Source organism: Chinchilla lanigera, unplaced genomic scaffold (assembly GCF_000276665.1).
Source record: "Chinchilla lanigera isolate Chin_1 unplaced genomic scaffold, ChiLan1.0 scaffold00076, whole genome shotgun sequence".
Taxonomy (NCBI): domain Eukaryota; kingdom Metazoa; phylum Chordata; class Mammalia; order Rodentia; family Chinchillidae; genus Chinchilla; species Chinchilla lanigera.
Genome location: NW_004955477.1, coordinates 7,722,629 through 7,745,146, shown reverse-complemented (window position 1 = coordinate 7,745,146; position 22,518 = coordinate 7,722,629). Strand labels below are relative to the sequence as shown.

General features: G+C 36.8%; 1 protein-coding gene across 1 annotated transcript in view; it reads right to left on the bottom strand.

Annotated features, from left to right (window-relative positions):
- Window positions 1-22,518, bottom strand: part of Glrx3 (glutaredoxin 3) — a 33,657-nt gene that overhangs the window by 3,767 nt on the left and 7,372 nt on the right. The window contains exons 2-10 of the mRNA XM_005402031.2: window positions 20,843-20,951; window positions 13,219-13,293; window positions 12,097-12,298; window positions 6,837-7,009; window positions 6,400-6,461; window positions 3,932-3,989; window positions 1,677-1,729; window positions 536-575; window positions 356-448 (exon numbers count right to left, since the gene is read on the bottom strand). Coding sequence (XP_005402088.1) covers window positions 356-448; window positions 536-575; window positions 1,677-1,729; window positions 3,932-3,989; window positions 6,400-6,461; window positions 6,837-7,009; window positions 12,097-12,298; window positions 13,219-13,293; window positions 20,843-20,951 — 865 coding nt within the window. The remainder of the gene's footprint in view (window positions 1-355; window positions 449-535; window positions 576-1,676; window positions 1,730-3,931; window positions 3,990-6,399; window positions 6,462-6,836; window positions 7,010-12,096; window positions 12,299-13,218; window positions 13,294-20,842; window positions 20,952-22,518) is intronic.

The following is a 22,518-nucleotide window of genomic DNA, read 5'->3' as shown; positions in this document are numbered from 1 at the left end:
TTAGTACAATGAGAATAAAATGAAAACGCTGCAAATGTGGCTTCAGCTTCAGCTCTCCTGAATGCCAGGCTACAAAGGCTGGGCACTGGCTGGCAGCTGGCTAGGAGGTAAGGAGGTTCTGAACAGGGCCCAGAGTGACAGGGAAGGAGACCACAGACTGAATCAGATAAGAGGGTGTAACAGTCTGATGCTCAAGGGGCTGAGGGAAGGATGAGATATTACACACAGAAACAGCTGCAGAAAAGGCTGGACTTGAGGCTGGATAAGAGAGCAACAACTTCAAGTTTTCCATTCAACATAATTTCTAAACATCAAGCTTTTCACTTCTTGAGGACAGCAGATGAACAGACCTTACCTTAACAATATCCAATCCTCCAACAAGCTCCCCTTTCACATACAGCTGAGGGTATGTTGGCCAGTTAGAGTACACTTTTAATCCCTGCCGAACCTAAAGAAACAACAGGAATGCTGAAACCTTCCTACCAGATCCCACAATTAAAGCTAAACAAAGGACCAAGCAAAACCCAGAACTTACTTCTTCATCTTCCAATATATCAAAGGTTTCAAATTCAACACTACAAAAAGAAAAAAACATTTTAACAGGAAAATACAGTTTTAAATAAAAGTTGTAAAGCTTATTTGGTGTTTTTAAAATAGTCAAGAAAAGTAAAATATTGCTAACAAAATTTACCATTGACCAATGGAAATGATTCTGCTTCTTAATCTATCTGGTATTCTATACAATAAATCATCCCAAGACATAAATTTATCTGGATTTTTCTAGCAATACTGGGTAAATGAGGAGTTGGCACAGTTTTCTTAAAGAACAAAGAAAGGGCTCTATAAAAATGACCAAAAGCACACCAACCTCTCCTTTCAACAGCCCACCACAGGGTAAGGACAGAGCAGGCTTGAGGTCATAATTACAATTAATATACTTTCTTCCATAAAATTATTACAATAATTTGAAGAAATTAACTTTTTTTTCATCAAATCTCTAAAGCTGTACTCAAGTCTATACTGCTCAACTGACTACTTTCAATCCTACCAAGAGTTATGAAATACTTTGAAGATTACTTTCCCTATAACTTCATAGATTTGGATAATCTATTCTAGTTAAAAGTGCAATTAGAATGCAAATTATAATTTAAAAGAAAAGCAACCATGACATAGAAAATACGTCAAAAATATTTGACAAACACAACAAAACACATGCTAACTATCTCCAAGTAACTGGCTTTGTTTTTAACCACAAAAATCAACAGCAATGTTCTTACCTGGCAGCTTCATCACCAAGCAGTTGAGAATAAAAATCTGAAATTTAAATTCACTTGCCTCCCCTCTCACATATAGGTAATAGACCTTAATATGTGCCCATCAGTTTCAGATAGTTTTAAAAAAATACTTAAAAAGAATTTTTAAACAACCTATAATGCATTCTCCATACAGTATCTTTGCATGATGAGAACACTGGCTACAAAATTCTATTTTGTTCTAACCTCTAAACCAAAACATTCACAAAACATTACAGAAAGAAAAAAAAAAAAAATTACAGCAAAAATAAGTATTTTAAAATAATAATCAATCCAGACATTAAAACTAACAAAACATCAGTGTGGTAGAACTGACAAGTTGAAATTGTTTAAATACACTATTTGAAAACAAGATTTACATACCTGGTACTATTCAGTATCTCCAGAATTTGTTTGCTAAATCCACATTTTGCTTCCTAAATTAAAACAAAATTTTGTATTTTATATGTCCCAACTGTCATGTCTGTAGCTAATGCTTTGTCAACCAATAGAGCACCTGTCCAATGTCAGTCACACCAAATGCTGCCAACCCGGAGAGCACCTGTGCCATGCAGCTGCACTGCATTTGCTCTGCTCCTGAGGCTGCTTCATATTCCCTCCCTCTCCCTCTCCTTCATCTAGACATCACCCTAGAATAAATCACACGCTTACTTTGCTTTGTAACCTCTTAAGATGACATGTGTTCTAGTAGCTTATAATCTTTATGTTCAAAAAGTTCCCTAAATCAAACCTGCATTTTCTACGGACAATTACTTAATTCCATTCCTAATTTACACAAAACAATCTTAACTACTTAACCTTTTTGCAATAATTAAGATAATTTTCATGTTCCCAAGTGGACTTTAACTCTCATTCTTATATTTTACCTTTATATTATAAGGGAACCAAAATTTTTTGAGGTTATGGTATGCATTTTTTCATGCCACATAAACCGCATATCCCAACAATCTTGTGGAAATGATTTGACACCACATAAACATTTCCAAAGTTCCAACAATATGGTTTCTATAATATATGAAATCTTTCTGGGCTTCCAAAAAAAAACAATGTTGAGAATAAAAATCTGCTTTAAAAAATCATGAAGAAGAAAAACAGGCTAGGTATGGCAGCACACACCATAATCCCAGCACTTTGGGAGACTGAAGCAGGAGGATCACAAGTTGGAGCCCACTCAGAGCAATTTAGCGAGACCCTGTCTCAAAGAAGGCTGGGAAAGTAGTTCAGTGTAAAAGCTCCAGTACTCTCTAAAAAAGAAAAAAAATGTATCATTACTGAAAATTATATACAGACTATAATTATATAGTTATATATAATTATATAATTTATATATACTTATATAATTTGCAGTGATGATAAAGAAACCTTTTTTTTGTTTTTTTGGATAGTAGGGATTGAAGCTTTGCACTGAGATACAACTTCAGCCCTTTCTAAAATTTATTTTCAATTTGAGACAAGGTCTCACTAAATCACTAAACTGCCCAGACTGGGCTAGAACTGCCTCAGCTTCCCAGATGCTAGGATTTTAGCTGTGCACCATCACACTCAGCTTTTCTTCTATTGATTTTTCAAAACACTGTACAATAAACCAGTCAAAGAACCTGGGACCTAACAGTGATTTCAACTTGCTGAAATTTATATTACATTTCTTGTTATTATTACTTTCATTACACTAGTTTACATTAATTAGTTATGTTAATTAATGCGTTTCATTAGGTTAGTCATATTAACGTCCACACGTATTATGGCAATCACATTCCTGCAACAGCCCTATGAAGTATTACAAAATCCATTTACAAAAAGGGCAAAGTGAAGCTCTTTTTGGTTAAGTCACCTGCCCAAGGCATCTTGTCTAACACTGGGGAGGTTTCCTCATTCCATCAGCCTCACCTTTCAAATCATTCATTTATCTGCAAAGTAGGCCAAATCCGGGCCAGCTTTGTCTACTGAACAACTAGCTGAGAATTAAACAAAATACATCATAAATGACTATAGCTAGTTTTTGGAAATTTCCATTCCAATCTTACCCTGAAAGACAGTTTTGTTCACACTATTAGTGGAAATGATCAAACTTGATACTGAAACTGATGCAAAATCAGTATATACTTTCATCAAAAAAGCTACAAGAATCATCCCATCACAGATGAGAATTGTGGAGTTTTACTCATTCACCAAACACACAGGGAGCACACATGTCATGCCCAGGGTTATGTCCCAGTAAGGATGCTTCTACTCAAATGATTCAGAAGCAAGAACCTATGCACTACCAGGTTCCCCTACCCTTAGAAAGTATACTACAGTAATCCACACACTAAAACAAAGGGTAATGGAATAGCAACTAATACTGTAGAACCAGCAAAGTGTTAATAGTGTTGACCATGTTAGCTGACAAAGTTTGGCAGCAGAAAGAAATGCACCCTGCTGAGATGTTGATGATGAAGTCAAGCAAAATGCAGATTACTTTGTTTGATCTCCATAAGCACCAATTAAGGCCTGGATAACTTCCTGATACCACTACAGCTTCATTAGCTAAAGCCAGGAAAAAAAGATTTAACTGTCCCCTTGTTGCAGATGTTAACATCAAAAGAAATTACAAATAAAACCATTTTTGAGTTCTTTACCTGTTTGTTTCCTTTCATAAAGAGCATCACAGAAGCTTTATTTGTCAGCACTTTGAGCCTAAAGAGAGAAAATTGATATAAAATGGCTCAGCTCAATTATTAAACACCACTTTTGCTCCACTTCATGAGTAACATGCATATTTGAGGGATAGCAGGATGATAGTTCACAGCTTTGAGTGGTATTAAACAAGCAAATGCATTGACATTTTCCTTTATTTCATTCTCTCCCTAAGCCACTGTAAAACACAATATAGCTTTTAAGGCAACGAATGTTCCTTCAAGTTGCAATTTAAGCCTATCAACTCACAGTACTAAAAAAAAATAATAATAACCAATTCAGTAAGGAATTGTCCAATAGGGGACCTATATATCGAGCTCATCCAGAATTTTTAGAACTAGATCCGTGAGCTCCATTTCCGATTATGACGCTATGGACTGCTCTACACTCCTAATGCTCACGAAGGCACACCTGGATGGTTAAAGCATTACATCTTAGAACATCACCTAACACTAGCTCCTAAAACCAAACGCTCTCATTTTAACCTTATACTCAATATTTCATACCATTTTCAAATATCACAATCTAACTCCTGTCAGAAATTTTAATCATCTATATTTAACTAGTCACAAATCTCAGGATACGTCAGTGTAGGTACAACAGGTCACATCACCATGTTCTCACTCCACCAGTACCATGGGCAATTCATGTCTCAATCTCCTCACAGAGGAGCCACAAATAAAATGTAGAGATCATATACAAGGCTTTATCAATTACACTCCCAATAGAGGATGGTTAGCCTGTTCTCGGGAAAACAGCAGGAGACACAGAAACTTAATGCTGGCCCTGACCACTCAGATCCAGAAACAACAGACTACACTCCTGTCAAAATATGCATCACACATCCACAAACTGCTTACAGAAGCCCTTTACACAAGTATTCAAAATATACTGTGCTTCCCTTTCAATGTAATTCTAGCCAGTTCTAGCATTGGCTATCTTTTGGTGTCCAAAGGCCCAGTAGATTTAGAAACAGCATATTAAGAAAATCGAAAGTTTGATGGAAAAAAAAAAAGAAAATTTGATGGAGACAAAAACATAAATAGCAGTGAGAATATATTCAAGAAACAGGAGGAAAATACATTGATAGCACATCAAGGCATATAAATGCACAGCTGACTTTGCAGGCTGCACAGCCACTGTGAGCCAAGGGCATCACTAGGCTATAGGAACAAGTGAGGACACACACAGTCAACAAAGAGAACATCATTTTCTCATTCAAAAGGCAGGCTGGGTACAAATCCTGTGAGAAAATGTGTCATTAAAGGTTAGTTTGACATTCTAGGACTACTTTATTAATTAAGGGCAGACAAATGAGATACTCATTAAACACTTTCAGAAATCCTCAAAATGTTAAATACCAAGAAAATTAGAGGTTTATTTTACAAATTCAAGCCTTAACTAAAAATGACTGATATCCTGGTGTATTTTAAAATAAATTCCCTTTTTTAAAAGTGTAAGTTTGTAGGCATTACAATAAAAGTCCCTAATGTCTTGCTAAACACCAAGTCCAAAATTTCTATAAGATAACCTCACCTAAAGCTGAGATTATGCCATAAAAGAAATAGAGAGATTTCACAGCTCCCAAAATCTGCCTGAATTTTAAGTTATCCTTGTTTAGAAAGACAGGGACAAGTACTCAGAGTAGTTGGAAAGTGTAACACATAAATAATAACAGCTTTTCACACTCAGGGTTCTAACGTAGGATAGAGGCTATACACAAAAAAATGCAAGTGTACTGTGCTTATGCCCATGAGCAAGAACCAAAACAATAGGATCTTGGCTCTCAAATTCAGAGGGGAAAGCAAAACTTGGTCAATCTACTAAAACAATATTTCCATGAAAGCAGGAATATCTTCCACACAATTACTAAATTGATGCTAAAATTTCTTCGGCCCAAATTAGAGATTCCCAAGTTTGCATGACCTGCAAATAACAAAATTATGACTCCCAACAGGCAAACATCAATTCCTTGATTTCCATACAGAAAGAGCAAGGCAAAAGCTGAGGATTCAAAAACATTTTTAAAATAATAAATGGGTCAGTAACTCTGAGACGTTGAAACAGCAGGATCAAAAGCAAGCCCACCCTGGGCAACTTAGTAAGTTAGCAAGAACCTGTATCAAAAAATAAATTTAAAAAAGGGATGGGAGCTGAGCATGGTGGCACATGTCTATAACCATGAATTCAGGAGGCTGAGGCAGGAAGATGTCAGTGACTTCAAGCCCAGCTTGGACTGCATTGTGAATTAATGGCCAGCCTGAACTACATAGCAAAACCCAGTCTCAAAATAAGAAACAGCTGGGGATGTAGCTCAGTGTAAAGGTTCTGGGTTCAATCCCAAGTACTGCAAAAAATAGTAAAATAAAAATATTAAATGGTAGGCTGTTTAAAATTTTAGAACACTTACCTTTCTTCTAATTTGGGAGCTTTGGGACAAATTGTATCTAGTTCTTGAGATGCTTCTAGCTCCTGAAATAAGCACATACATCAATTTAAGAAACATGTATTGCCTGGAGTGGTGACACATGCCTGTAATCCTAGCACTCAGGAGGCTGAGTGCAGGAGGACTGCTGCAAGTTCGAGGCCAGTCCGGGCTACAAAGAAAGTTTAAGGCCAGCCTGAGCTGCACAGTGAAACCCTGTCTCAGAAAGACACACACACATACACAAAAATATTAACATAAATCTCTTCTAACATAATGTAGAATACTGATCAGAAATGCTGTTTTCCCAGGTTTATATTAGTAAATGTGTAAATTCTAAGAAATATGTATTTTAGATTTATTGCAACATTTTAAAAGGTTTGCTCTAAATGTAATTTCTTTACAAGGCACAGACTTCTAACCTTAATTATATCAAGTCCTCCTATAAGTTCCCCAGAAACATAAAGCTGAGGATAGGTGGGCCAATTGGAATAGGTTTTCAGCCCCTGCCGAACTTCTTCATCTGAGAAGATATCAAAACTGCTAAACTGAATATCATGTTTGTGAAGAATTTCCACCATCTGCTTGCTGAAACCTGCACAGAGGAAAAAAATAAATAAATAAAGAATTTAGCAACTCTCATACACACAATTATAAATTAATTCATAGAACAAATTATCTAGTGGACACAGATGCCTGCCTATTTTGCCAGTAATTAAATTAGCATACCTTAATATTATATGAACAGAAAATAAATTCCAAAAAACTCTCATTTGACCTTTAACCATAAGTATTCAGACATGACTTTTAAAAACTGACATGTTTGTGTATTTGTCAATTGCTCTTTAAATCAGAAACGAGGGCGCAGAGTTAGTGAACAAAAAGCAGAGCCCTAAAGACCTAGCACCATGGGAACACAAGATGAGGCATGAGGCCCTGGACAGCCATCTCCCTGTGCTTCCTCTCAATCGGGGCATGGATCTGGGCACCTTGCATAGGCCCTCCTATCTCTCCTATGCTGTGAATCTAGGAAAGTCAACTGAGTAGATAGAAAACTCCATGACAATTTTTTTAACCATTACTCTACCACACTGAAAACTCAATTGTGTATTTCCACTGACATTTTACTGCTTATGGGTACCCACTTCAGTAGTTGAGTCCTTACATCTGTAAGTAGGAGAGATGAGAAATCAAGAAGGGATGTGCTGTTTCAGTCTACAATGGGTATAGTACATTCAATTTTAAAGCTATCTTCTCTGCTGTTATATATGAACTGTCAATAAATTGATGGTATTGTTTGTCCTCTCATCACTTGACAGTTTCTTTTCTAAAAGTATTTACATTCCCTAAAGTATATAATTTTTTACTACAGTGACAATTTTATGTTCCATGATTTTATTATACACCTTTGTGACACATTTTTGTTCAGTATTTTTTTGACATCATCCTCTTATCCTCCTATGACATTAGTACTGAGGCATAAGAGTGTGAATATCAGTCTTTTATTAGTCTATTCTGTCTAAAGAAAGGATATCTTTCTTTCTAAAAGATAATTCTTACAATTTTTTCCAACAGTTTGAACCATCCTACTCTCAGACCTCACCATTCTTTTTAGTCATTTTCAGAAATAACCCATTCTTCAGATTTGAAATTCCTTAAGACTTAACAGCATTGGTAATTATTTCTAAATAAAATCAAATCCTAAAATTCAGCATAAGATTAACTGCAAGAATAAGCTTTACATGATGTCATCCAAAAGCACATTTACTATAAAGCATGGATCTACAACTGAACTCCAAACATTTTCTAGATCCGCAGTTTGTTGAGCTGAAGCACTAGCATTTAGTTGTATAGCATATAAGTTGCTTTTCCTACAACTGAAGTGTTAAGTTCATGTACAGCCTGAAGTAAAACACTGATTCTAAAATTTTTCCATTCATCTGGGAGTTCATTAGTAAACAGCTAAGGGCTGATTGCTGATGGTTATTCTGCTGCCAATATATTAACTCATTTCTACTGTAACTCACTGAGAAAAAGCTTTATTTTAGCTTTAGGCAATTACATGCAGACTAGAAAGATTGATTGGTAGTGTTTCATTTTTAAGGGTTAAAGTGGCAGACTGGAAATGTTGTGCTTAAGGATAAAGCAGTAAAAAAGCTTTATTCTAATAACAAAATACACTTGTGAAGAAAAATGCATGCGTGTTATAAAACTATTTAAAAGTAGAAAAACTGTGTTCAACTGCCATAAAAATCACCATTTCTACCATAATCATTTCTACTCATGACATGAGTAATAAGCCTAACTGACACATTTAATAACAAATAATAAACCCCTAAAGAATACTACACTTGATGTGTTTTTGATTCCGAACCCAGGAAGATGACTCTCACATCTGCAAAAATGTCTATGGTCAAACACATCCTGCTTTATTACAATCTCTAACTGCAACAGTTACAAGAATTCCAGCCAGGCATGGTGGTGCACGCCTGTAATGCTAGCACTTGGCAGGCTGAGGCAGGAGATCTTTTTGAGTTTGAGGCCAGCCTAGGCCACAAAGTGAGTTCAACACCAGCCTGAATGGCATAGCGAGACCCTGTCTCAAAAAGACAAAAAAAGAAAAGAATTCCAGTAACTTCACCAACCTGCTGGAGGATTTAACATTCAGTTTAGAAAGCCAGACATCTCAGTGCTCTAGAAACTTCCTCAAACATAAGCCATCTCTCTTTTCCTATCCTCACAAGCAACACAGATAGGGACAATCCAACTCTAACTACTAAGACCCTGTCAACAGGTCAGGCTCAAGATACAACATAGGATTCTGTAGTCAAGAGTTTGAAAGTGGGTAAGAAAGTAGAAGCCAGGCGTGGTGGCGCATGCCTGTAATCCTAGCACTAGGGAGGCTGAGGCAGGAGGATCTCTGAAAGTTCAAGACCAGCCTGGGCTACAAAGTGAGCTCAAGACCAACCTGAACTGCATAGTGAGACCCTGTCTCAAAAAGAAAGAAAAAAAAAAAACACGAGGAAAAAAAGACCTGTGGCCTATGCAGGCTCCAAGGCAGGATCTGGACACAGCTTTCCTGGATGTGAAATCGAAATGTTATTATATACATTTCTCTGATTAAGAGAAAGCAAGATGGCCTGGTAATTCCAACATCAAGCACAGGCACACTCCACAATGGATATCCAATGGAAGCAAAGTGGTGTTACTGGTGTCAGTGCTTTCAAAGGGTATTCTGTGCAAAATGAGGAGCAGCCACTTGAGTTCACAAGATGACCTTTGTTTTTATAAAGGGGACTTGCTATACCTCTTCTCTAAAGTGCCAACAGAGGATCAAAAACAATTCTTTCAGTAAGCAGGTTTAGAAAGGAGTAACAACGCAGCTTAATGATCAACATAGTCTATACAACACAGCACACAAAAAGAAAGGGAAAACAGAATCAGAGGAAAACCAGGGAAGTGGCAGAGATAGGGCTCAATGAAAATACTTTCCAACTGATTCTAAGTAGATACTTTATGAACGATATCAACACCCTAAAATGATGTATATGCTTTTTATTCTAGGTAGGAAGTCATGTTGTAACAGAAAACAAAATACCAGGTAACATAACAAAAGCTTATTAGGAACACAGTTGTAAGTTATAAAGAATAAAATGAATATCTGAACAGAAGACATTGCACTATGAGAACATATCTATTTAAAAAACTTTTGTATTACCAAAATATTTTTATTATCTAACACCATGTTCTTCAGATTGCTCTGAAATGTCTTGAAGTTTTTTAGTCTTCACTATTTGTATAGTCTCCGAAATGTCACTCAGACAGTTAATATAAATTACTAGAAATACATCACAAATTCAGTTCAATGAAGTAACAAAAAATGACTGTTTCCATGTTTAGCTCTAATGTGCTTGAATAATCATTCATCTACACTGAAAAAGTCACCCAAATCTACCTCCACTCAAGGACCCCAGGAGGAACTAAAGGCACAAGGAGACACCCGAATTGTACCCACAGTCACTGAGCAGGGACTGACTGCAGTAGCAGACCAGGCTGAACCTCACTTATGAGATATCTCATCTACCATGCTTTCCAGCACACCCTCCTCCTTTGCTGCCTAAGGATCCCTTCCTCAAGTCTCAATTTTGTTACTTGCCAATTTCACTAGGTTATCATTTAGAAAAGATAAAGACAATATGGTGCTTAGGGCTATGGGTATAGCTCAGCGGCATAGCACCTGCCTGGCAAGCACAATATTGTGAGTTCGATTCCTGGTACCAAAAAAAAAAGACAATATGGTACTTAAATCCCAAAAAGGAGAATGTTATACTGAGTTTACTAAGGGTTAGCTATGTATAACCTGTCATAAAGATTCACCCACATTTTATAGCCAGTTCTCCTGTACTACTAGAAACTAGAATGACAGTATTAGGCTACTCCATGAAGCACCAGAAACAATTTTCATGCCTAATGGAGGATGAATTGGAAACACTTGGAACCCTCATTAAATACAAAATAATACAGACACATATAAAGCTACCTGGACTGCTTGTTCCTATTTTAACTCCAGTATAGACTAAGTCAGCCTTGCAAATCATAAGTAGCATGCATTATCTGACATGGAAGATACCGGCCAGGAAATTTTTCAGGCAGAATTAAGAAATAAAGGAATAATTTCTTCATCTTTTAAGATAGATTTTATCATGAAACTTTATTACAAAAAGTACACTTTTTCATAATTTAATGTGTAATTTCATAACCATATAGGGAAGAATTTAGAACCAAATTTATACTGGAAGCTTGGCTATTTTTATAAAGCCACACTGGACATGTAGCAATCATATCGATAGCACACTCAATTTTATTGCCACCTATCTTAATAAATTCCCTTTTGTGTAGTTGAAACAAATACTCTTAGTCTCAACAGTATCATCAAAAGGCATAAATGCTCAATTATGCAGCATAATAATGTTGCACTAGGAGCAGTAAAAAGAAAACAACATAAACCCAATACCAGAGGGGTCAAATAACTCTAAAACTCACTTAAGGACAAAATTACAAACATTCATGTATACAGAAAATAAGGATAACTATAACCCAAGAATCAGGAATCTCTAAATTACTATAGAAGCTATAAACTGGAAATGACAGCAATGAGTAAATAATGCAATCATTGGACAGTGATAACAGGGAAGGCAAAAGTGCATAGCATATGAACAGGAACACTATGAAAATTCTGCAATTTTTTTTGTTGTTGTTTTTTGGTTTTTTTCTTCCAGTACCAGGAATCGAACTCATGGCCTTGTGCTTGCCAGGCAGGCGCTGTGCCGCTGAGCTAAATCCCCAGCCCCACAAATTTTTAAATTACTAAATCTGCACAAAGTGAAAGAAATGAAGCTACCAAGAAAGAAAAGTGTTAAAAGCAAAACTGCATAGGCAAAAAGCCCATTGACAGAGACAGCAATGTGATAGCTGACATAAGAGCTGGAATCCAAGCCCAACTTGGCTATGAGATAACCTTGGGTGAACCTTCCTTTCTTTGAGTCTGAAAACTTGTACATAAAGCAAAGATCCTCATTTAGAACCACAGAACAGGTTAGAAAGGGTAAGCCCATCTCAACTGCACCCTGTACTGGTACAGCACCCAATTTGGTTTACATTATCTCAAGAGTAGTTTCTTACCACAGCGTGGTTCTTGAGGAGTTCCTTTCATGAACAACATGCAGGGGGCAGCATGTATTAACTTCTTCAGGCGAAGGTTAAGATCTTCTTTAAGATACTCATTAGCACTGGGTGGGAAGGAGCTGCTAGAAGCATGTCGCTGAACTTTTTTGGTCAACTCTGGGGCATGTGCTCCATCTAATCGGTCGATTTTCTGAGAATTCTAAAGTTCAAAATGTTATTTAGGATACATGTGGCATTCCTTCATAATCTCTGTGTTATAGACTCTCAAACTGTAAAAAGCACAAAGGTCCAGTCAAATTTTAAAGCAGTCAATACTGTTATTGGAGAACTGGAAAAAAAACCTGATTACCAACTGTCTACATTGCATCTCATTTTAAAAATACATGATTTCCTTTTTTCTTCTCTTGAGAGCATATTAGAAAACCACTGTAATATCTCAAAGTCAACCCAGATGAGAGTCTAACCTAAAACAAAAAGGACTTCCTCCACACTAGCTGGGATGAATCTATTATTAAGTATAAATGAGGAATTTGGAGAACTATGGTAACACCCATGGATGCCTTGAAGCATAGATTTGCACTGGCTTGCTAAACAAGTCATTAATCAAACCAGAATCAGCCAGATGTTTCATAATATCTAGGCACATGCCCTAAACAAAAAAATTTCTCATCCAACTTAGGGAACACTAGGGTCTACAGTCAGGGGTCTTAATTTTGTCAAGAAGCTCCAAATCTAACTGCTGGTCCTCCAATACCCACAGCAAACAACGGACATTGTCCAACTTATCAGCATCAGTGCAAAACACAGGACTGTTAGAAAAAAGGCTTTACAGTCAGCACTCTGAGAAGCTGAGGGAGCACTGCCAAATCCAAACCCAGCCTACACAATTTAGCAAGACCTAGTCTAAAAAAAATTTTTTTTAAAGAGCTAGGAATATAGCTCAGTGCAAAGGTCCTGGGTCTACTCTCCAGAACCGCAAAAACAAGGAGGGAGGAAAGTAAAAAGATACGAGGCCAAAACGACCAAATGACTCAAGTTCAGGGATTAGGAAAAGAAGGTAAAGGAAACAAAATCATCCCACAAGCGGTGGTTGGTGTCTTATAACACCTTTATTCTTACCTTGAAAAACAGAAAGGTGGGAACAGAACTAATTTCATATTTTTCAGATATTTCAGGAACTGCTTCAGCTTCCAACTTTAAAATAGAAAAATTCAAACTTGATTATTATAAAGTTCATTTTAACTATTTCAATATGTAAATCAGTTTCACATGCATTATCCCTTCAAGTAGCTGGTGTCTTTAAAGAGCACAGCACAAAAGTTTATGACACATTTACATTTAAATGAGACTCACTGGGCTGGCATGTCATCCATGGAGTCTGCAGTGTCAAAACAGGTTCAGAGGTTTTTATTTTGTTGCACATTTCAAAAGATGCCTGGAGGCTGTGAATAAAATTTTTGGTGCACTAGTGACCTAGTAAATTTTCAATCATATGCAGCTACTACTATATTGAAATCCATAAATCACTGACCCCAGTTATGTCATGATTACAGTGCTTATTTTCTGCCCACAGCAATTCTTGCTGTTTGCTCTATTGACTAATTTCAAGAGGCAGTACATCATGACTGACAGTTGCAGCCTTCTGCAAATTATGAAGCAAAAAGGAGTATTTCTTCAATAAACTATTGATGTCTGATAAATTTTACTTTTAACTCCTGCAAGACTGCTGGACACGAAGCAGATATCTTGCTAAGTTACCTGCTGTCAGGTCTATTCATACATGAAAATCATTTTAAGATTACTATGTTCTGTGACACTTTCCTAGACACCCTCAATAAGGCATGAAGTGCTATCTGACACATGGATTTAAAACATTTAAAAATACAATTTCTAAATAATTAGAACACAATTACTATAAGCTATTTATGTAGCTTTATAAACAATATGCTTTGAGAAAACCAAGATTTATTATATTTTTCTCTCACAGGACTGTCAATTTAATAAAAACTTTTTGAAACCAATAAAAATCTATATTCACAATATACCTACAGGAAATAAAATTTATTGATAAATTATATTGTTAAAAATGCTTAAAATATATATGCTGAATTTTTTCAAGAGCAAAAGATTTCCACTGGGCTTGAAATACTATTTTTACCTAGAGCCTTACACAGTCAGGTTATATATACCAGAATTAAGCTTGACAATAGGAAGCAGTCATTTGTCTTTGGTTTGTATCTTCCACCTTATGTATTTTTACGTACTTTGCTTTACTACCTTGCTTTTTTTCTTAGAGAACTATTTTTGCAATAATTCTTTTAATTATTTTCATCTTTTAAAATGTATTTGTTTGAAAATTCTATAAATACAGTATTAAACTAACATCAACTGTCCAATAATCTGAAAAAAGGTCAAAAAAAGGCAAAGCATTTTGAGACTATTTAGAACAGACTTCTAAAGTTTTAGAAATGTTTGTTCTATTTTCTTTCACATACATAATTCCATACTCAAGACCAAAGGTAACCATGAAAGTTATGACAAGAGCAAGCCCACAGTGCCACCCTCCAGCTCATTATTTTCTTTCTTTTCAACTAACATCTATGAGTGTATTTTATAAGCTGGGTTTTGTGCTAGGCTCAGTAAAGATCTCTTCCTTCAGCATTACTAGATTCTAACAAAAAAGTAATACAAATCCACAATCAGGCAATGAAGTAGAAAGAAGGTAACAATGGTCTTAAATCAAACTGAGCAGCTAGCATCCTCACACATACAAGAAATTCCTAACCAAAACAAAATTCCTATATGCTTTTTAAATCTCATCTCTTCTCATCCTGGTGGTTTCCAATAGGGTCCCTTACAGACAACTCTTCTTGGAAACAAATGACTGGCAATTCCTGATGAAGCCAGAAAGCACAAGTGCCTCCCCTCAAATCAACTCCCACAAAAGGAGATCCTTCTAAAACAAAGGCAGTGGTAACAGACAAATCCTCTACTACAACAAGGGATAGGATTAACACTAAAGGCCTAAATCTCTCCAGAATCCAGAACATCAAGTGTATGTAAAATCTTAGGCCTATGCAAGGAAGGGGATTCAGCTCCGTGGTAGCATACTTGCCTAGCTGTAGGCCCTGGGTTCAATCCCTTGCCTAGTGTGAGGCACTGGGTTCAATCCCCAGCACCACCCCTCACAAATAAAACAAAACAAAACGAAACACCCAAAACCTTTGTAGCCCTAGAATTCTTTGGAAATAGTGAACCTCAGACAGCCTAACCGTTTTAGCAATGAAAATAAAAAATAAATACCTTCAGATGGTCAGCATTCACAAGAGTACAGAGATGACCAACAACAGCTATGAAACGGTAGGCCCTTTCATAAAATTGTCCCACCTACTCAAAACTTTGAAAGGTATGTAGCAGTATCATTTCAACTTTTAGGTGAGAAGGTAAAAGGTAGGTGAACTTTAGCCATCAACTTGACTGGTTACATGTTACCTAGTAGCATTATTTTTCAGCATGTCTGTGAAGATGCTTCCAGAAGAAACTGGCATTTGAATCAGTGGGCTGAATGAGGAAAACCCACTCTCATCGATATGGGTGAGCACTATCCAACAGGTTAAGACCCCAAAGAGAAAAAAAAGGCAAAGGAAAGGCAAATTTACACTCTTTCCTCCGAAGCTGTGACACCCATCTTCTCCTGCCCTTGGAGGTCAGAATTCCAGAACTGCCCTCGGACCAGGAGTTATTCCATCAGCTCCTTGGTCCTCCAGTTTCCAGAGCTGGGCTGTACGATTCCACCAGCTTCCAGAGAACAGATGGCAGGGCTTTTCAGTCTCCATGACCAGGTGAGCTGGTTTCCATAGTAAATCCCCTCTCGCACAGCTTTATCTCACTCTATATATCCCACTGGCTATGTCTCTACACAACCCTGATTAATACTGCAGTGGCCAAAATCACACTGTTAAGAAGTCGCAGAGCTCAGAAAAAAACTAAGCTTGTTTGACTACAAAACCTCTTCTTTTTCTACTACTACAGTCAAAAAAGGAGGAAATTTTAAGGATTGGATTTACACATGTCCTTACAATCAACCAAACATGAACGTTTCCAGAACAGAATCCACACAAATGCTTCTGATAGAAACTACTTGCTTCTCATCTCAAGAATCCATAATTCTGGATGGTTACTATATAGTATGCACATGTCTGCGAAAAGGGCTGAGAGACAGGAGACACATGGTAAATTCAGAGGTGGGGACTCTCTCTACTTCAATTTAACAAGGTCATCAAAGACTGGAAGAGAGTAATGGCTCACAGCTACAATTTACTCTATGACACACTGTTCCCAATGTTTCATGTACTGACTCATTTAAATTTCACAATAACAGGTACTGTCATTAGATTCACTTTACATGGAGTGATTGTAGAGAAATTTACAAATTAAACAGCACATATGTCAGATTTATGGTCTCAAAATATAAAGAACAAAATAAAAAACATAACAGCAAGGAGGGAGATCTTTCTTAAATAGGGATCTACAGATGGAGGCGGGGAGGGAAAGAGAGGAAGGGGATAAAGAAGAATTCAGATGTGCTATGTACACACACACCAACTCCACACAAAAAATGCAAACATTAAGCGCTTCAAAGATGTACAAATAAAACCAAACCCCTATCTTACACTGAATGTGCAACAAATTATTTGAATTGCTAAATAAAAAATTAAACAGCATGAACTGTATCTTTTAACACAGTTGCCTATTTCAGAATAATAAACTATAGATTCCCATGTGCTAAGAAGCAAAAAATACAAATTAAAGTATATAAATCATCTATACCCTTAACCTTTTATTATAAATTACAATATACATAAGACAAGTACAGCAGCAACTATATAAACAAAATTAACATTAGACACAAAATAGTACAAAATCTCACCAACCAGCTGGCTGATAAGTCTGACTGAGAATTTTAGTACTGAAGTACATGAATAACAAAACAGCAAAAACAGGACAGACTTAATACAGACTCAATTTGATTTGTTCCTCAGATGTACCCACTGGTACTCAACTTTTTCATCATAGACAAACTGATGTTTTTCCTTCTTCCTATCTCCTCTACCAGACACTATACTCTGAAAGATTCTACTGAATAATTAAATGATAAATGTGTATTTCCGTTTGAAATAGTACTAACAAATGGATTCTATTATTTGAAAAGAAAAAACACTTGACATTTAATTAGCTATTTAATTTTATTCTGAATCAACATATCATTTCTAGACAACCTTTTTTTGTGGGTAGTACTGGGGATTGAACACAGGCCTCTACATTGAGCTACACTCCTAGACCTTGTATTATATTGTATTGCATTGTATTTTCTGAGACAAGCTCAAGGTCAGCCTGAACTGCATAGCGAGACCCTTAAATTGACCAGCTTGGGCTCGAACTTATAATCCTCCTGCCTCAGTCTCCCAAGTGCTACCATCACAGGCATGTACCACCATGTCAGGCTTCTATACAACTTTTAGTAACAAAAATAATTCAGCTATCTCTTCTAATTCCTTGGAGACATGCAAGCCTGTGGAGGGGCCCACGTATAGTGGTACCTCAGTTCACAAACTTAATTCTTTCCACAATTCTGCTCACAAACTATACTGGACAAAAACTAAATCAAATTTCCACGTAAGGTCAACATTGAACTTGTCATTGAATTTGATGCAGTTCTCGTCCAATTCAGTTTGCAACTAAACTTGTGGAAAGAAGTTCATGAACCGAGGTGCCATTATATCAGGATCCAACCACATAGGGCAGCAATTCAGGTAGGTGGGGACATCAACTATCATAGACATGGAACCCAAAGAAGCATCAGTACATTTCACAGCCATATTAACAGGACAGGGAACAGAGGACTCAGACGCAGTAAATACAAAAGGGGCTGCCTTTCAATATTCAATTCCAATGAGCACAAACTACTAAACTCTGACCAAAAATGTATGACTAACTTTTCTAAGCTGGTATTTTATTGTATCCTAAGATGTAAGATTGTTGGTAGTCACAATATCCTTACAATTTGTTTAAAATATCCTCAGATCACTTATTTGAATGACTGCAAACTTCAAGTCACAAAATTTAAATCTTTACTTCATAAGTCCAAAAGGACAAACTACTGCGTCATTTAAATAGAATCAAATTAAAAGTCAATAGGGGAGATGGACATGGTAGGACATGCCTGCAGTCTCAGCTACTTGAAAGGCTAAAATAGAAGCTCACTTAAATCCAAGAATTAAGCCGGGCATGGTGTCACATGCCTGCACACCCCTGCAATCCTGGCACTCGGGAGGCTGAGACAGGAGGATCACTGTGAGTCAAGACCAGCCTGGGCTACAAAGTGAGTTCAAGGCCAACCTGAACTGCAGAGCGAGACCCTGTCTCAAAAACACACAGAAATAAAACAAAACAAACAAACAAAAAATCCAAGAATTAAGAGGCCAGCAAAAGCAACAAGCATGACTGTCTTTAAAGAAGGGAGGGGACAGTATGACACTAGTCTTATACTCTAAAAATGTCTACATGCCCTCATACGAAAGAAAGCTATTCCAAAAAAAAAAAAAAAACAAAAGAAAGCTATTTTCAAATAAACTGTATGGTTCTCTTACTGGAAAAGGTCAATGATTTCTCACATATTTTAGTTTTCATATGCTCTCTAGTTTGACAAAAGCGCCTTTTGATTTCCTGTCTTACAAGCTCCATGCAAACTATCTTTTTCCTTAGGTGACATCTACTGAAATATCACAGAGTAAATTTCTGGAAAGTGATGGCTCCTGGAAGAATAACCAGTCTAGCACCACTACCATCCTAATGAACAGCAGGTACAGTCAGGCTCAAGTCTTCCCAACAACACCCAGGGTTTCCAATCCTTGGCTCACTGAGACACTTAACCACTTGAACAACTTAAAATCTCACTGCCACGTACAGTACCAGTGTGAGCAGTAATTCTATAGTCTCTTTAAATAAATCATTCAGATGCAGCTGAGAACAGTGTGTTACCTAAACCAGTAACATTATACATAAAAGCAGACTTCAAACAATTACCATCACCTTGATTAATCTTATGATTGAAATGTTTAATCATTCATTTCACTTGTAATCATTATCTTTTATCACTGACCAAGCATGCAGTTTTAATGTTCCCTTCTATTATTTATATTGGACATTTTAGGGTTACATTCTAAGGTTACATTCCACATTTCATTAGAATCTTAAATAAGCCCTTAAATTTTAAAAAGCTAACTATTAATATTTGCTCTATTTGCATAAAGAAACACAGAAAAGATTCATACATAATTCATGCAAGCAGTTATGTATGGGGAAAGACAACAGAGTTGACAGGGAAGGAGCAAGGTGTGCACCCTTCTACACTGTAAAATGTACCCTTCTATATTGTTTGGATTTGAGCTATCAAAATATAGTACCTATTCAAAATATGCATCTACACAACAGCTGTTTTTAAAAAATTTATCACCTACTATACAAATGAATTAGCTTGTCAGAATTTTGTGCTTTCCAGTTATTACAAAAAGAAGCATACATACAAATAGTTCATGTCATTTTTAACCCCATATAAAAGTATATTTATGGCACATATATAATCCCATATGACAAGCATACTTGCCAACATGTACTTTTAACTCACAAATTCCAGTTTTAAAGAACAAGACTTGTTTTTTGTTGGTTTTAAATGATAGGATTCAGACTTCTGAATACAGGATCCATCTCTTTTTTTAATAATTCATTACTCTCAACTCATATTTTAACCTTGTTGCTTAAACCTTGGTATTCAACTGCTTTGAACTTTGAATTTGGTACTCAATGCATTTTAACATAAAAATTTTGTCCCTGAACTCGCCATTTGTTTGGTACTCCACAAAAAATCTAGAATTTTTTGGTGTCAACTGCCTTGTGAGTAGCTATACTTTACAGCCAAAACAACTTGTTTAGTACTTATCCTTTGTCACACACCTGGAACCAACTAATGGTGAGTATCAAGGTATCACTGTACTAAGCCCTGAATATTGATACTAAATGTGCTAAATCAAGGTGAGCTAACCCCACAGTCACATTCATCACTTTCCTAGTACCTATCCACTTGAGACATCAAGAATATAGAAGTATGCAAACCAAGTGAAAAAGGAAGAGAAGAGGGATGTGGCCCATTGATAAGGTGTGTGTTTAGCATGCACAAGGCCCTGGGTTCAATCCCCAGCATCAAAAGAAAGATTTTCAGGCTTCCCTTTTCCTTTGTATCCTAAACAGGTTAGACAGATTTTCAGTCCCCCCCACAGGTTTGCATTTACCCAGTCCATTATGGCAATGTCTTTGTTTTCCCCCAGTATCTAGAATCCTGTACAAATTCCTTCTAGAACCATCTTCTACATCACACCCAACTTTTCAATGACTTAAATGTCCCAAATCCAACAATTACCCATAGTGAATTATGTAGTCTACCTTTGCTCTCAAACCTATCTGCACTTTGCCTATCTCACCATATATGTTAAAGAAAATGTGATTTTCATACTATTTGAAAATTACAAAATTACCCAAGATTTTTTTAAGAATAATTAATGTAAAAATAATAGATCTCAACATCAAGGATAAATATGTGGAGTTCTACTTCACTCCTCCACATTAGTTAACAAAATCTAGTCTAAATCACAAATTCATGAAACATGTAACACTGAAAATATAATACCTTCACAAATGAAACTTGAGGGTGTTCTTTAGCTAACTCGGCCATTACATCGTTCATTTGCACACACTGTGGAGCCCATGGTGCCCAGAAATGGACCACGAGGAGGGACCTGTAAATCAATAAAATACATTTTTTAAAAACACTAACTTTAGAAATAAAGAAAAATACTGATGTAGATTAAATTTTACTACCAATAAACCTTTATAAAAATTGAACTATTTTGTACTAGAAATTTTGCTGTTTTAGCAGCCTAAAATACAAAAACTACTGTGCAAGATCTTGAGACTCTTTAAGACAAATTAAAGTTAATGATATTTCTTGAGTCAAGATTTAGCTCATGTATAGTGTGATTCTGAATATCCATCCATCTTAAATAATATACATTTACCAACTATATTTTCACACCTTTCAGGAAAGTGAAAACTAAATTTCTCTATCAGAGGCACAATGTGAAAAATGTAGACACACTGTTCCTATTAATGTATTTACTTTTTAAATATGGTATGTGATGAAGGGGCAAAACCGTGACCAAAGGAATATTAATAAAACATTGAAAATGAAGGGGGAAAAATATTGAAAGTGAAGGCACCAGCAGAAAACAAGAAAAAAAAAAAAAATGGAACCGCTTTTCACAAAGACATGCCATAAATGATTTTTAAAACTTTTATAGTCTGAGCAAACAGAATAATGAACTAATAAATTTAAGAAATCTCAGAAAATCAGTTTAGGACTGGGGATAGCTCAGTAGCACAGTGCCTGCCTGGCAAACATAAGGTCCTGAGTTTGATTCCCAATACCAAAAAAAAAAAAAAAAAAATCGAGCCAGGCATGATGGCTCACACCTGTAATCCTAGCACTCAGGAGGCTAAGACAGGAGGCTCATTGCAAGTTCAAGGCCAGCCTGGGCTACAAAGTGAGCTCAAGGCCAACCTGAACTGTACAGTGAGACCCTGTCTCAAAAAACAACAACAACAAAAAAATCAATTCAGTTTTGTTGTTGTTATTGAGACAGGCTCTCGCTATGTAGTCCAGGTTATCCTTGAACTCACTATGTAGCCCAAATTAGTCTCAAACTCAAGATAATCCCCCATCTCAGCCTCCTGAGTGCTGGGATTACAGGCATGCACCACTACACCTGGCAGTTCAATTCCATTTCATAGAATTCTAAATTCAATATAATCCCCCACAAAAAAATCGGAGAAAAAAGTGTTACATTAAGGAAAGAACATGGACAACTGAGGGCAAGAAAAGCAGTAAAAAAGTAGTAACAAACCTTAAAAGCCAATGAAATAATGCAGGTGAAAAGAGTGAGCCCACAATAAAATGTCAAGAATATGGAAGTACAGCTTTGGGCCAGGTCCCTGCCCCGTAGGCGCCCGGAAGGAGGCCCCCACCCCCAGCACACGGGAAGCCACAGGGCAGGGAGCGCCGGTCTTTGGGCCAGCTACCAGCCCAGGAGGCACCCGGAAGGAGGGCCCCCGGCGCACGGGAAGCCACGCAGCAGCAAGTGCTGTTGAGTGCCAGCCCTCAGGCCGGCCACTGCCACTCAATTGAGAACAACCATGACACAGAGAAACAATGACACAATTGGCCCACCATGCAGATGCCCACCCACAGACGTGTGAATCACTCAAACATGGAGAAACCCCTGGGAATACATGCCACACAACGGGTCA